Below are 17,121 nucleotides of genomic sequence, written 5' to 3'. Positions count from 1 at the left end.
GTACCCTTGGTCTGATCCAGCATGGCTCTTCTTATGTTCTTATGTACATGAGGCCTTACTGAGCTACAGAGGCAAGGTAGACAGTCCCCTTTCCCCTAGGAGCTTACAATCTAAAACAGACACAGAGGAGAACACTGAGGGAGAGGGAAGGATAAGGAAGGGAAGGACAACAGCAAATGCAATTACATGTGTTTATTTACAATATTTGTGTAGCAAAGAGAACAGAATTAAACACCATGTAAAAACAGCTAAAACATCTTTTAAAAGACAAGTTCTAATAAGGGCAAATTTAATACACCATGGCTGATCACTCAAGGAAGGCCTCTCGAAACAGCAATGTCTTCAGGAAGTGCTGGAAGGAAGACAACATTGGTGCCTGCCTGATCTCCAAAGGCAGGGAGTTACATGAGCTTTAAGTTTGGTTATAGTTGGGCATGAGGATTGCTGTGAGATAACAAATAAGTGATTTCAATGCTATGCAAATACTAAACAGAAACAAAGAGAGCTGGTGTGGTGTAGTGGCGAGAGTGCTGGACTGGGAGCTGGGAGATCCGGGTTCTAGTCCCCACTTGGCCACGGAAGCTCACTGGGTGACTTTGGGCCAGTCACAGACTCTTAGCCCAAACTCCCTCACAGGGTTGTTGTGGTGAGGATAAAATGGAGAGGAGGAGGATTATGTACGCTGCCTTGGGTTCCTTAAAGTGGAAAAAAGCCAGGATATAAATGTAATAAAAAAAAAATGAATATATTTCTGTCCTTGCAGAGATGTCAGGAACAGTGTCTGACATTTCCTTGGTGCACTGGAAGCAGCAGTGGCTGGAAAACGGCACCCTCTACTTCCACGTTTCCATGAGCAGTGCTGAGCAGCTCTCCCGGGCCACGCCACCAACCCTGCAGGAGCCTTCCGAGATCGTGGAAGAGCAGCTGCACATTCTTCACATCTCCGTCATGGTGAGTGATGTCCTCCTCCCCTCGGCCGCCCGAGGGCGGTGATCAAAATTGTGTGCCAAGCTGCTGCCTGCATGGTCGAATGTATCCGTTTTCTCACACCAACCCTCTCAAAACAAAAAACAAAAAGAGAGGGGGGGGGGAGAATCCAGTTAAGCACTTTCTAAAAGGAAGTTCCTTTGCGGTGGGATTGGTGATGTTTTTCTTGAAAGTGGATTTGTCTTGAGTATCTCTGTGTGTGAACTCCATCACTCTTAAAAGCCTCGGGTTAGCCCTAACCTCTGGGTATTATGTAGCCAAATTTCCTTTCGAATTATTTGTCAAGAGAAACAAAGTGTGCCCTGGAGGAGTTTGGGGGAATGTTCTCTCTAGGGCAAGGGTGGTAGATGACAAATGGGACACCTTCAGCATTCCTTTGTTGTGAAGTATTCTTATAACTCAAGCTCTGTGAATTGAAGACTTCAGTGCTGTCAAGAGTGTCCCTTTCCTGTGGTATATTGAGTCAGATACAGACAAGGTGATGGGACAGCTGATGTCTTGATGCTTTCAAAAGTTTGATCGCGCCCAGCCGCCCATCAAGCGGGTGTCAGCCACACAGCAATTCTTGCTGTTCTCTTTCCGAAAAAAAAGCAACACATCTGTTGTTATATCATCCTGAGTATCGAAGTGTTATCACTTCAAGGCTTTTCATTGTTACGGCTTTCTTCAGACGTGGCTTACTGCTGTGCAGACTTTCTGGGATTGAGCAGAGAGAGAGGGTTCCAAAATAGTAGCCTATTTTGATGGGTGTTCTTCAGAGTGAAGGCAAGGGGGGAGGGATGCAGGTGTTGTCTGCACTCTGCTCACCTACGGAAGATGCGTAGCTCATGATGTGTAGCTTTTGGGATGACCATTCCGAGCAGCAGTAATTGATTCCCATATTAACTTTAGCCGTGAATTGCTACTGTACTGCTTGCACAGCCTCTGCAGCGGGGATTAAGCTACTGTTCTTCTGTTGCTTTTCTCTCCTGTTGTGAGAATAAAAGGAGCTTCTCCATCATAGTTCCTTGTCTTTAGTGAGAGCTGAGATGAACGTTCTTTTTGTTCTTTTGTTTTTGATTCTAACGCAGGGGCTCTGCTCACCTTTTTCATTGCCATTGCTGCCATTTATGGCCACCATTTATGTTTTACCCACCAGACTCCAGAGTAACCATTTCCCTTTCCCCGTTTCATGAAGCCAAACAGGAGTGAGAGCAGTGCCTCTTGGTTTCTATTATGGAGCCTTATGAGTAAAGCAAAAAGTAAAAGAGAACCGCCCAACAGCAGCTAAGACTGCAGTTGCCACTGCTCCGTAAGCTCGCCTCGCACTTTATTTTTATTTATTTGATTGATTTTTAACCCACTTTTCCGAGTAGTCACTCTTCCAAAGAGGCTTACAAACCAATTGGTAAAACAACAATACAATAAAATTACAAGCTATTAAAACAATACAAACACACATCACTAGCATGAAGATAATAGCAGCAGATAATACTGTTATTAAAACACAGTGCAATAAAATCACTGAAAAACAAACTGGAATTAAACAACAAAAACAACACTTTTAGGGTTCTCCTAAAAGCCAGCAAAGAGGGGGGCATGTGTATCTCCCTGGGGAGGACATTCCAAAGATGTGAGATGACGTGTCCCGTTCATGCGGATGCCTGGCCTTCTCTTCAGATTCTTTGGGGGGATGTATGGTCCTCAGGGACCTCAAGCAGGGGTCCTTCAGTGTGCATGAGTACTCTTTGGAGGTGCTAGGAGTGCCAGTGTCAGGATGATGCGCAGGGTTGTTGGACTCTGTGGCCTCAGAATCATCATCCGATGAGTCACCCTGGCCTGGGTCAGGCATGTCCACTGGGAACCTGACACCACCACAGAAAAGCCCCTTGTCCCTGGTAGTCATCAACCTAATAGCTGTCACCAGTAGACCAAAGAGCAGGGCCTCAGATGCCAATCATAAGGTATGAGCAGGTACATATGGGTGTAGGCAGTCCTGACCTTGAGAAAGCCTGGCCCCAAACCATTTAGGAATTTGAAGGCTAATATCTGCAGCTTAAGCTGGACCTGGAAACGAATAGGCAAGCCAGTGTTGCTGGTGCAGAATGGATGTGAGGTTTGGGCTGCCAAGTGTCAGAGATGAGTCTAAGCACTTTGAGATGTCTGACAGCTCCGATTCTGGATCAGAGTTGAAGCAGCAGCTAGATCAGAGGCCAGGGAGGAGCCTTCCCTAGTGAGCCAGCTGCGGGAGGGACCCTCCCTAGTGAGTCAAAATGCTGGAAGAGAGTCCCCCCAAGACCTTGACCAACAGATGGCCCAGACTGAGTCCCTGCCCCGCCCCTCCACTGTGAGAATGCAAGTTTCAGAGGAGGAGGAGGAGGGGCAATACTTGAGAGACACTAGGGCACGATGCAAAGTGGGAAAAGTTAGGGGCTGGGCTCAGACACTCCACCCAGATAGCCACTCTTGGAAACCAACGTAGGAGGGACCCACCCTAAGGGATGAGCATCACTTCAAAGCAAGCTTGGCCATCAAATTCATACTCAAACTGCTGGCAACTTCTCTAACCTGGTTCATCTCCTCTGGTTCATCTCCTCTGCTTAGAGATCATTGATGAGCTGCCTGGGGGCAGCCTGAGAGTTTTCCTTGAATCTGCATTTGTAGAGAGACTAGGCACTAGCAAAATAAAGTCGTATTGGCCTGAAGCTTTGTCTATTGTGGTGTTGATTGCGAAGGGAAAGGACCATCCATTTCTGACACCTAGCTCCTAGGAGGATTCTTTAGGGATGTACGAAAGTCACTTACCTTTTTGCGGAATATTTTGTGGTGCGGGGGAGGCGCTCTGTCCCTCCCCCCGGAATCCTCAACGGGGGGGGAGGCGATCCAGGCCTCCCCCCTGGAATCCTGCCTGGCAGGCTCTGCTCCATGGCGGTTCCGCGGAGCAGCCGGCCAGGGCCGTCCGCAGCTGGATTTCCGGCCACGGACGGGCTGCTACGGACGCAAATGGCAGGTGCCATTTGCATCCAGCCAGGCTGCCATGATAGACTACGTAAGTATTTATGTAGCCTATCACGGCAACCCCCCAAAAAAACAAAAAAAAACCCACAGCGTATGCAAATGGCGGTGGCTACAGCGGCCGCCATTTGCGTTCCCTATTTTTCACCGTTTTAGCCTATGTAAATATTTAAGTAGGCTATTACGGTGAAAAAAAAGGGGAACGCAAATAGCGTAGTGGGTGCCATTTGCGTTCCTTTATTTTTTGCCATAATAGCTTACGTAAATATTTATGTAGACTAAAACGGCAAAAAATAGGGAACGCAAATGGCGGCCGCCATCGCGGCTGCCATTTGTGTACGCTGTTTTTTATTTTTTATTATTGGCTTGCTGTGGCAGAAAGATGCAAGACCAAGGTGCAAATGGCAGCCGCAGCAGCTGGTCGAAAGACCAGCCGCCACCGGAGCCACCGCCAGAGCCGCCGCTGTCCAGAACATCCACCCCAGGTAAGCCTCGTCCCGTGGGTCAGCCTCACTGAAATCCGTGGTGGAATTCTCTGCCATCCCTATGATTCTTGCTGCCACATTCTGAGCCAACTGAAGCTTCTGGGCCATCTTTAAGGGCAGTTCTACTACATAGAGCATGTCACACTTCACTCCAGTTCACATCTCTGCCATCAAAATCCCCCTCCCAACATACAATCTGAAAACAAGAGTGATGAATTTGGGGCAACGGGAGAGGAATGTTTTACTCTAAACTGAGTGTGGCAGTATAGCAGGCTGCCAAAAAAGCACTCTGTCTCACTCTTTCTGCCCAGGAGGACCAATTAGTAATACTTCAGAATTGTCCACACAGTGTCTCATATCCTAGAGCAGGGGTGGGCAGAAGGTAGATTGGGATCTCCTGGTGGATGTCTGGGTGATTTTCAGTAAATTTCCAAGTATTTTTGACTCCAAATATATATCGCCCAATAGCTCTCTAGGCTATTCAGAACTCTCTGGTTAGTACTTTAATGGGAGCAAGTAAAATTGCAAGGGGGGAAAAAAACATCTTCCAAGGTCTTTTATTCCACTCTGCTCACCAGTTTGAGAGTGTGGTGTTAGAATCCCTGATCTCTGGTAACTTTCATGTATATATTCCTGTGTATGTTTCATAATTGGTGATAGGTAATTGACTCTTCCCCCCAAGACACTATTTTGTGTCTGACTCTGACTTCCTTGTTTAAGTGCAGAACAAAAAACAAGCCTGAAGTTTGCCCACCCCTGTCTGAGAGGGAACAGCAGAACATTTCCGCTTTTGCAATTGTGCCTATTGTCATATGGGCTTGTTTCTTATAGATCACTTTGAGTATATATTTCAAACCGATTATTGCTCTTGGAACACCGCTCCTGGACTTCAGTGCTATATCTGTCTCTTTCCTGGTGCCTTAAAAATTAAGTATAACCCCATTTAAATGACACAGTTTCCCTCTTAAAGTATCCTAAGAATTGTAGTTTAGTGAGTGTAGGGATGTGGTGTGGTGACATTTCTGAGATGCATAGAACAGAACTACATTCCATAATTCTTAGGGAAGAGTGTGGAGTCATGAGTATTTAAACTATTATATAGTCATCATTTGACAAGTGTGATTTGTTTTGTGTTAATTATACATTTTTTTGGATGATAAGTGAGGTTGGGATGAAGTGGTTTAATCAAGGCTACACAGCAATTTCATTGGCTGTGGTTAGATTCCAATCCAAGCATGTTGCATCCAGTTGAATCATACTGATGTCCCATGCTCTTCTGGGAACTCCTGGTCCAGGTGAGCCACACTGCTCCCCAGGTTGACCCAAGCAAATGCTCCACTTAGTGGCCATCTGGGCATTTGTCTCTGAACCCTGCTGCTGTGTGAAGCATGTAAAGTCCTCTCAGGCCTCTTCTCACTGGAGAACTCCAGTGGTGCCTGCCCCAGCCACAGACCCCTCCAGAAAAGGAATGTTATATCCATAGAAAATGCCCTTCTCCAAAGTTGAACAGCCCACATGAGTACCAGACCTCTTAACAGGGATGCTTGAGGAATTAGATCTTTGTGAATTCTGATGGATGTTGACTTGACCCACACCACACTTCCCAGGCTAATGTGTGGTTCAGAACATAATTATCCTTCAGATGTCAACTTTTCCGAATTTGATGGGTTCTGTGCTCAAAGAAGTAGCAAAATGCAGGTGTTAAAAATACATATTTCAGCATAAAATATGTTTAGAAATGCATCCATTTAGATACAATGTGTATTTTGTGAGATAATACATTAAAATGTGTGTTGCAATATTTATTTATATACAAATTATTGTGCCTATTGAAGAAAGAGGATGTTAATGGAGAAACAAGAAGTAACAGATTTATGAATGAACTGACATGGACCAGAAATAGACCTCTTTGTCCTTTCCTACCTTTTAAGCATGTTTTTATTTAGGACACTTGTATCCCACAATTCTGTGTTTGCGTTTTTAGGAATGCTTACATTAATAACCAAAGTGAAAAAAAAAATAGAAAATACTCTTAAAACACAAATAAAAAGCAGCAATTCAGTAGACGAATTACTGCTCAACAGAGGTTAAAAAAATCTAGGGATGGCGGAGAATTTCTCCACGAATCTTGGGGAGGCCGAATGCCAACGCATTCGGCCCCCTGAAATTGGTGGTGAAATTCTCCGCCCCCCCCACCCGCCCCCCCCGGGATGGGACTTACCTCCTTCGAATGTCCCTCTCGGCGGCAGGTCCCGGCGGCCTTTCGGCGGGGGCAGCGGCCGGTCTTCCGACCGGCTGCCGCCGCCGCCATTACAAAGTAAATTAAAAAACAAACAAACACACACACGTGATAGGCTACGTAATGATTTACGTAGCCTATCACGGCTAGATATCCAAAGTCAGCCGTGATAGGCTACGTAAATCGTTACATAGCCTATCATGGGTGATTTTGAAAAAAAAAGAAGCACGTATGCAAATGGCGGCGCCCATGGGCACCGCCATTTGCGTTCCTTGTTTGGGCAGGGGTAGTCTACATAAAGATTTATGTAGGCTACGGTGAAAATAAGGGCAACGCTATTTGTGTTGCCCTTATTTTTGCCGTAGTCTACGTAAATCTTTACGTAGACTACCCTTGCCCAAACAAGGAATGCAAATGGCGGCGCCCATGGGCGCCACCATTTGCATATGCGCTTCTTTTTTTTTTCCAAAGTCACCCGTGATAGGCTACGTAACGATTTACATAGCCTATCACGACTGACTTTGTATATCTAGCCGTGATAGGCTACGTAAATCGTTATGTAGCCTATCACGTGTGTGTGTGTTTTTAATTTACGTTTTTATTTCGCGGCTGGGGAGACGGGGCGCTCCTCCCCAGCCTGAATTTCGGTGGTGAGGAATGGGGCACCTCCCCCCCTGGCCTGAACTTCAGGGGGAGTACCGAAGCGCCTCCCCCCCACTGCGAAGCAAGCTGCGGGACCAGGTAAGGGACTTAAAAAAAAATTTTTTTAAACCATCCTTAAAAAAATCAGAGCAAGGTAGCTAGGCTTAAAAGAAGAAGAGAATGAATAGAAGGGTCTTTGCTGGATGCTGAAAAGACATTCAGGTAGGCACCAGCCAAACCTTTCTGGAGAGAACCTTCCATAAATGGGGCACCACAACCAAAAAGGCCCTTCTTCTAGTCGCCACCTGCCTAATCTCTACAGCAGGGCTGCAGAATCTTTGCCCCGTGGGTCACCGCAATATGGCCCACCCAGCCCCTTGGGGTCCCTCCAGGGGGAAGTGCTTAGGCTCCAAGCCCCGCCCCCTGGAGGAAACCCCTCAGAGGGCATCCCCTCCCTGCTATCTCCAATCTGAGATTGCAGTTAACAGTGGGGATTCTTCTATTGGCATGTGCCAACAGCAGAATCCCCACTGTTGCCTTCAGAAATAGCAGCAGGGATGAGGGGCAGTAGGTGCTGAGATTTGCCTGGGCCAGGGAAAGCGGCCACTCTCCCTGAACACAGGCAAGTCCCCTTCTGCCACATTCCCCACCTCCTTCCCCCATTGTGGAAAGGAAGCGAGGTGTGCAAAGCGGCTGAACCCCCTTTGCACCTCCATCAGAGGAAGAAGAGGGACTCAGTGGCTTCTCCTTGGCATGCCCCATCTCCTTCCCCCATTCTGGGAAGGAGGTGGGGTGTGTGAAGATGGGGTAGAGCTGACCTAGTCTCCGTCGCTTCCCATCGGAGGTGGTAGTCTGGCTGGACTTTGCTGGGCACGGGGCTTCAGTTATAAAGAAATAGTTATAAAGGCATAAGATCTTCCTTCACACGCAGTGTACGCCTGTGTTGCTCCAATGACCTGATTTGCCCAACACTCTCCCATGGTTTATTTAACCAACGGGTTGTTAGATTTTGGGTTGTTGTGATGTGCAAACCCAGTTGCACTAACAAACCATGAACAACACAGAAAGAGAACCTATGCTTTTTTGTTGGGTTGTGAACTCTGGGCTGTTTAAACCATGGGTTGTTGTTACATTGTTCTGAACCAAGAACCATGGTTTGTTTCTCCAGGCTACAGAGGTGGTAGGCAAGAGTGGTAAAGATGCTCAGCTGCTCTACACGGCAGTACTACATTGCTGCAAAGGCATTTGGGAGACAGGGAGGGAGCAGGCAAAGGAGGAGGGAAACAAACAACCCAGGGATTGAGGAAACAAACCAGGGTTGGTTGGTTTGTCTGCCAGACAAACTGGGTAGGGCAACAAACCATGGGTTAAACAAACCATGAGTTAGCATTATGTGTAAACCAGGTCAATATGAGATCCAGACCTCCCTAGATGTTCAAAAAACAACAAATAGTCTTGTGGCACCTTAAAAACTGACCATTTTATTCTGGCATAAACTTTCATGGACATAGTCCACTTCATCAGAGGGACTACTTATGCCAAAATAAGCTTACTAGTCTTCAAAGTGTCACAAGACTCTTTGCTGTTTTGATATAACACTAAAGTAGAATCTCTTTCTACCCCTCTAGAAATTGTCCAAATGTTCAAATTTATCTCGCTTCAAGCTTCATCACTCCTCTTCCCCCCCCATCCCCCACACATACTCTGTGTTGTTCCATCGTGCTGGTTGGGGTGAATTTCCATGATAAAATCTCATCCAACTAGGTTCTCCAGCTTCTTTATTCACCAGGATAAAGAAGGACATCTGATCTGCTGCTACAACATCCCTGATAGATGGCTATTCAACCTCTGGTTAAATCCCTCTAACAAAGGAAATTCTACCAACTTCCCAGGCAGTCTTTTTCACTGTCAAGGGGCTTATACCATCAGAAAGTTCTTCCCAAAGTTTAGTCGAAATCCCCTTTGTTGTATTTTGAGCCTGTTGGTTCGAGTCCTACACTTTGGAGAAGCAGACAACCAATTACTCCATTGCCTGCATGTCAGCTCTTCAAATATTTGAAAATGACTATGATGTCACTTTTTAACAGTCTCTCCTCCAGGCTAAATGTACCCAACTCCTTCAACCTTTCCTCGTAGGACATGATGTCTCACCGTCCTGGTTGGTCTCCCTCTGGACATGTTCCAGCTTGTCTTAAACTATGCTGCCCAGAACTGGTGGATGTACTACTCCAGGACAGGTCTGACCAAAGCAGAATAGTTCTTTTGTGATCTCATCTCATTATACTTCCCTCTCCGTATACATCAGTTGAAGAGCCAGTGTGGTATAGTGGCGAGAGTGTTGGACTGGGAGCCAGGAGATCTGGGTTCTAGTCCCCACTTGGCAATGGAAGCTCACTGGGTGACTTTGGACCAGTCACAGACTCTCAGCCCAACCTACCTCACAGGGTTGTTGTTGTGAGGATAAAGTAGAGAGGAGGAAGATAATGTACGCCGCCTTGGGTTCCTTAAGGAGGAAAAAAGCCAGGATATAAATGAAATACATACATACATACATACATACATATTATAGTTGAGCACTAAGGTTTTTTGGTGTTAATTGGCCATTTTTAAGATCTTTACCTCGCATATATATTTAATGTGATCTGAATCCCTCTAATATTGTATTATTTACTCTTTCATAAACAGAATTTAGAGAAGTGGGGCATAAATGAAAATCTGTCCAGTTATACAAGTGTGCTGGGGCTGTGGATACAGTCACTGAGAGACACTTCAGTGCTGCTGGTAAATGTTTCATATTTTCATATTCAACAAGTTCTGGCGATAGTGATAATATTTATTATAATAATAGTATAATAGATGTTTCATTATGAAAGGGAAGTCTTCTTAGTACCTGTCTGATAGGCCAAAACTGAGGGCCTACTTTACTTGGAAACATTTTAATGCAGATCCAGAGTGCTGTGTGTGGTTGTGCCAGCCGGCTAGCCCGCTTAGAGTAAGGCGAAGGTCTTGACTCAGTCGAAGCTAACAACTGCCATATTTTATGTTTGATCCTGCTGTATTCTTTGGTTCAACTATTTTCTTTGATGCAGTGAGGAATAACATATCCTTAGGGCGCAACTAGACTTTTAGGGTAGCAGGACCCAACTCAGGTCTGGGAACAAGAGTACATTGAGAAGAGGGCAGGGTGATTCTGAAAAGTTCACGAAACCCCAAGTTAACACATTTAAAATATATCCAAACTATAAATCAGTGTAATAAATCATTGAGTAAGATATGCAAATCGAGCAAGTCATTGCAGAATCAACCTGTTTGCATACGGTGCATTCTTGGTATACTTTATTTGGAGCACAGAATCTGAGCTGATTTTAATTGGTAGTTCAGGACTCTAGTTTTCTTAGGATAATCTTGGCCACGGGTAAGCGTAAGGATCTTTAGGTCTTGCTTTAAAAGGTCTCATGGAACAAGAGAAATTACTTCCTTCATTGCATTGCTTCATAATTCACCTAGCAGCAAAGTTCATTTTTTCTACATTGGAAGTATGCTTGGGGCAAAGGACCAAGGAATTACATTGGCTCTTCCCATCACCACCTGGTTTGATGGAACCTGTAGGGAGCCCTCTTAAGAAATTCTAAACCAGCCGCATCTCTGAAAACAAACCATCTGAAAGGAAGCCCTTAGCAAAGATTTATAATGACCAAGAACGATAATTAAGCAAGGGAATAAACTGAGCAGAGGGAGGGATGCTTCACATGTTTTCTTCAATTCAGCGCTTTACAGGGGAAGAATAATTAGTGGTTTTAAATGTTTTGACACAAGCAGCCCAAATAATCATAATAAATCATATCAGGCATATGCCCAGAACCTTGAAGTGACAGATGACAAACAGAGCAGTGACAGGTTGCTCTATCATGCACGGGAAATCATTGAGTTAATGGAAGAATTATGGCTTCTGAAATCCACTCCACTCCTATTGTGGGGAAACATTCCAATTTATCAAAGCCAAATGAACATTAATTGCAGCAGCCTGGTAAATTTTCGAGCTGCTGTGACCTTCATTGAATTTTAATCCAAAACAGATAAGATTTACTTCCACACACAAGAGGAAACAACACAATTAAAACTCAAATGACAGCAAAGATTATGGTGTTGCGGGGGGGGGGGATGACAGCAGGCGTAATGACAGAAATATTGATTCCTTTGTACTTGACACTGCACAAATAAATAAAATCCAGCCTTTGCATGTTCCAGCTGTACTTTCTCTCTCCCCACCCCCCGCCCCAACAAATTTCAGATGTTCAAGATGAAAAGGGGTGATGACATTAATGGAGATGGAACTTCCTTTAAATGTAGTAATTAATGTTACATCTCATTGGGGAGAGATTAGGAGCAAAACACTGCTGGGTAAGAAACAAAGCAATTATTAATTTTGTTATTAAAAGATGCTCCTGAATAGAGAGGCATCATGTAGCAGAACTCGGTGCCAGAGAATAACTCTTATTTTTTGCTTTTTAAATGTGGAGGAATTTTATTTACAATGGAACAACACATGAGGCTGTGTAATGTTGCACCTACCAGGAGCATAGACTTTTCGATTTCCCCAGGGGTGTGGGGAGGCAAAGCAGGGCTGCAGGGAGCTAACCCAGGACAAAACTGTCTTGGGGCCCTGCTTTCTACCCCCAAGACTGTCAGTAGATAGTGTATTCAGTACATGGAATAGCGACATAATAAATGTATTATATAGTTTAGCATGTATGTTTAATGATGGTAAATTCATGAATAAACCATGAATGCCAGTTTACTAGATTGGCAAAGCTACTTCAATGGAAGGCAAAAGGAGTAACTTGCAATTTCAGGAAATTACAAATTATCATAGTACGTGTAAACATTACTTCGATGGCTACAATTAAGAGCAGAAATGATCAGACATCCAAACAAAAATCCTGCATTGTAGTAAGGTACCCTGCTTCAATGGCTTTATTATTAAATTTATTAATTGCCCATCTGGCTGGTCACCCAGCCACTCTGGGCGATGTACAGCATATAATAAAACAGTTTAAAACAATAAAGTTCTACAATAAAAACATTTTCTAAAATACCCTAACCCACCCCAAATGCCTGCCTGAAGAACCACGTTTTTAATGCACGGCAGAAGCCCATTAAAGAGGGGGCATGGCGGAGTTCGCTAGGGAGGGAGTTCCACAGAGTGGGGGCCACCACAGAAAAAGCCCTCTCCCTCATCCCCACCAGTCTAGCTGTCCTGGCTGATGGGACAGAGAGAAGGCCATCCGAGGCTGATCTTGTTAAGCGGCCTGTCTGGTGTTGCTGGAGGCGCTGCTTAAGATAGGCTGGGCCGGAACCATATAGGGTTTTAAAGGTCAAAACCAACACCTTGAATTTGGCCCGGAAAACAACTGGTAGCCAGTGCAACTCCTTCAGCACTGGAGTGATGTGATCTCGCCGGCGGCTGCCTTTAATTTTTTGGTTTTATTTTGACAAACATATCATAGAAATTATCAAAAGAGATTAACCAAAATTATCAAAAGACTAAAGGATAGACAGATTAAGAATTTAACACAGATATTACCATATCCCAGCACACACACAGCAGAAGCAAGACCATTCTTCAGGGAGAGGGTTGCTTGGATTAGGTTTTGCTTTGTTAGGTTTTGTCTGACCTGAGTGGGTTGGAGCTTAGGTTTGGGAAGGGGAGCTTTTAGCAATGTCTCCTGCCATGATGATCCCAGTGCTTCAAAATAACAAACACAAAGAAGGGAGAGGACCAAGGGGTAGGAAGGACAAATAAAGCTAATTGAGATTAAGGTCTAGGGTGGGAAGAATCTCTGCATGTTGGGTTCTCCTGTGGCAGACATCCTGGTGGAAATTGAGGCTCAATTTCCTCAAGCTTGAATGTGGAGACTGCAATCTCGCAGAGCCTGAATGAGATTTCTCTGAGGATTACTCTTATAGGATCTGCTTGCCTGGTGTGTGTGTGTGGGGGGGGAGGTGTCAGGATTGAATCATCCTTCCCCTTCACGATCAACACCACAAAGCTTCATGCTAATACAACTTTATTTGTTAGGACTAGCCTTTCTATAAATGCATATTCAAGGAAGCTCTCAGACTGCCTCAACTAAGGCCCTAAACAATTAATCTGTGATCTCTATTCAGAGGAGATGAACTGGAGGGTAGTAACGTTGCCAACAGTTTGCCGGTGAACCTCAGAGCTAAACTTGCTTCACCGTGATGCTCCTCCCTTAAGGCGGCTCCCTTCTACATTGGCTTCTAAGAGTGGCAATCCTGATGGAGCATCTAAGCCCTGTACCTGACTTTTCCTACTTTGCTTTGTGGTGTGCCCCAGCATCTCTCAAGTCATGACCCTCTACCTCCTCCTCCTTGGAAACGTGAATTCTTACAGTGGAGACAGGGGGCAGCGACTCAGCCTGGGCTATCTATTTGTCAAGGCCTTTGGAGGAATCTCTCCCAGTGTCTTGGGGCTCTAGGGACGGTCCCTCCCCTGGGCTGTGATCTAGCTGTTCCAGCTCTGATTCAGAATCGGAGCTGTCAGACATCTCAAGGGGCTTGGATTCATCCCTGACAGGAGGGTTTTCTTAAATAATAGGATAGCCAAGAAGATCAGCACAGTAGCTCTCAGCCTAAGTGAATCAGAAAGGAAGAGAGATGCAGGTAGAGGTGTGGCTATACTTGATGGCTCTTAATTATTGTACCTTAGCAAAGTAAGAAGAGGCACTCACTTTGGTGAGTTTCCCCTCAGGGGATCTCACTTGCCAAGCCAATCAGGTATCCCTTGGATTTGGCAGGCATGTGGCAGAGACGGTGGCATTTGCATTTTTCCAGAGACACTCCCATTGTGACCCAGAGAATCCTAAATGAATTGATGGGTCATGCTGACTCTACTAGGGCTCCGGAGTGGAGCAGACTTGTCCTTTCTTGCAGCTGTGGTTGGAATTGTGAAAAGAAAGACGGGACAACTGGGCCCATCACATTAGCTTGCCAGTGCTGTCTGGCATTGATAGCCTTCCCAACTGGAAATCTGGAGGAGGTGTGAGCCCTGCTGTCCCCCCTCTAAACTTTACACCTATGGCACCTACTAAAATCCAACCCACATTACTAAAGACAGCAGGTCCTATTTATCTGTTCTGGTAGGTCCATAATTCATAGACTATCGATGATTCATGTTTGGAACATAAACTTAGTGCTGCTAGACCCAATCAACCCAGCTACCTCTTCAGAATCCTCTCTACCTCCGAGTTGTTGAGAGACCGTGGGCTCCTTCACACTGGACTTTTATCCTGCAATTGGGATTGCTCCTTCACAGAAGTTTGTGGGCTCTTTGCATGACACTGTGACCCTGCCATGCCCCTCCTGCACTAAATGCCCTTGGTTCCATTTTTAAATAGATCGCAGATAATGAGCTATCAAATTAGCCCATTGTGTTCCGCTTCAGTTTCCTCCGTTAAAAGGGTTAAAGAGGGAAGAAGAGAAGCGAGAGCAATGGAAGATAATGGGAGATTCAGATATGGGGAGAAGGGGGGGAGGGGAGGCAGGAAGGGGAGCTCGTGTTAAGGGAGTCAGTTGTGGTCCTGCATTTAAAATGGAAGCAGAAAGCCCCGTTTTAAATGTAGGATTTTAGGCTGGTGTAGAAATGCCCTGTGTGGTAGTGTGGCTAGGGTATTGGGCTTTGACTGTGGAGACTTGGGCTTTGACTGGGGAGACTTGGGTTCAAATCCATACTCTGCCATGAAGATCACTGGGCAACTGTGGTCCAGTGACTACCTCTGTCAGTCTAACCTACCTCACAGGGTTGTTGGCAGGGATTAGAATTGACTGCAGATCATAATAAACTGGCAGAGACAGAAAACTGCAGATGGGTAGAACAGTTGCTTCTCTTGGCTGGAATTCTTATTTTTATTCATTACTTATGTACTGAAAATATTTTTATATTGCCTTTTGAAGCAAAGCATCCTCAAGGCAGTTTACAAGATAAAAGGATAAGAAAGTAAAATACAAGATACAATTAATTAAAACAGCACCATAAAACATTTTAAATAACAACAATGTTAAAAACACCAGTTTATGAAATAAAGATTCATTCATTTAAAAGGAAGCTGGAACTTCCAGTTCTTTAGCACCCATTTACCAGCAGCAGCTTATTCTGCCCTTCTCCCTCTGCTTTGCCACATCCAGTAAAAGGGTCGGACTGAATACCGGAGTTTGGCAAAAGCTAGCTCCCATAGCATTAAGACCTCTCCTTCCGCTTCCTCCGCCCCCAGTTTTGCTGCAACGGGGCGCATTTTTAGTGTCACCCAGTTCAGGATTCTGCCTCCCTGTAAACTGTCATAATTTAGAAATGGCCACTTCCCCTGTGCGCAATTACTCTTTTGACTTGAGGGCATGCTTTTAACAATATATTCTGTCTATGGCTAGTTTTTGGAACAAGGGCATTCAGACAGGTGTTCTTGTTGGCTTGCCCACAGTTAATGAAACTTCCTCCCCTTATGAAAAGCCTAAATACTAAAGTACTGAGCCTCAGTCACTGCCTTTGGTATGGTACAGGATATGCATGCAAGAGATCCCCTATTCAATCCCTGGTGTTTCCAGGTAGGGCTGGGGAGAACTCCTGTGAGTCCTGTCTGAAGACCCAGAGAGCTCCTGACAGTCAGTGTAGACCATGGGCTCCAAGCTTTCTGGACTCCTCTTCATCTCTCTCTCTCTCTCTCTCTCTCTCTCTCTCTCTCACTCTGCCCCCTCCTCTTTGTCTCTCTCTTTTGCTGGCTCCTCTTTCTTTCTTTCCTTCTCTCTCTCTCTCTCTCTCTGGCTCCTTTTTTATCTCTGTCTCTGGTCCTTCCTTCCTTCCTTCCTTCCTTCCTTCCTTCCTTCCTTCCTTCTTTTTCTCATTCTCTCTTTCTAGCTCCTTTTTAAAAATCTCTCTCTCTGTCTCTCTGGATTTCCTTCCTCCCTCCCTCCCTCCCTCCCTCCCTCCCTCCCTCCCTCCCATCTCCATACAAGTGTATGGAGCAATTTTTCCATTCATTTGTATGGGGTGAGAAAAAGCCTGCTGCTGAAAATCAGCTGGAAAGTGTGTGTGTGTGGGGGGGAGGGAGATGAAACCCACCCCCTCCAAGGACCTTGTTGCCCCAAAGATCTGTGGTGGTGGAATAGGGCCCCCTCCAGCCAATTTTCAGCACAGACTAAAAGTCTCCCCCCACATTGAAAATTGGCTGGAGGAGGGGCATGTCCACACTCCACCAAGGACCCCATTGCCCTGAGGCTTTGCCATTTGGCGAGCGACTCATCCTGGCCGTGCGGGCACAGTTGGACACCCCTGGTGTACACAGTACTGAGCTAGATTCGTGAATGATCTGGCCTCGATATAAGGCAACTTCCTATGTTTCAACCTAGAAATAGGCTGAAAAGTTATCTTTGTGTATTTGCCTTACTTTTACACCTGCTGAACTGCTTCATCTTCCTTGCATCAGTTTCTGATTGTCTACTGTACTGTCCAGATCACAGCTGGTCACTAGTAATTTCCCCCTTCTGCAGTGTGTGCATCTCCCCCCCCCCGCCCCCGATCATTATTCCTGCTCTGCTGTCTTCCAGTGTCATTCTCAGATGAACTAATTTCCTCCTTCATCTGTCCTCTGTACTGCTGCAATTTCCATCCTACGCTACAAATGTTGTGGGGTGGGCTAAAAAGTGCTCCCTAAAGCTTCCTTGCATCAGCCTCTATTGCAGAAAACAAGATAATCTTCCCAT

At 45.4% G+C, this 17,121-nt stretch overlaps 1 protein-coding gene across 1 annotated transcript in view; it reads left to right on the top strand.

Annotated features, from left to right (window-relative positions):
* Nucleotides 1-765: 765 nt before the first annotated feature.
* Nucleotides 766-17,121, top strand: part of ASTN2 (astrotactin 2) — a 668,315-nt gene continuing 651,959 nt past the window's right edge. The window contains exon 1 of the mRNA XM_084821224.1: nt 766-951. Coding sequence (XP_084677350.1) covers nt 766-951 — 186 coding nt within the window. The remainder of the gene's footprint in view (nt 952-17,121) is intronic.

The sequence above is a fragment of the Heloderma suspectum genome, chromosome 14 (assembly GCF_057233095.1).
Source record: "Heloderma suspectum isolate Gila_16-S chromosome 14, 16-S_ref, whole genome shotgun sequence".
Classification (NCBI taxonomy): Eukaryota; Metazoa; Chordata; class Lepidosauria; order Squamata; family Helodermatidae; genus Heloderma; species Heloderma suspectum.
This window is presented reverse-complemented; position numbering and strand designations above follow the sequence as displayed.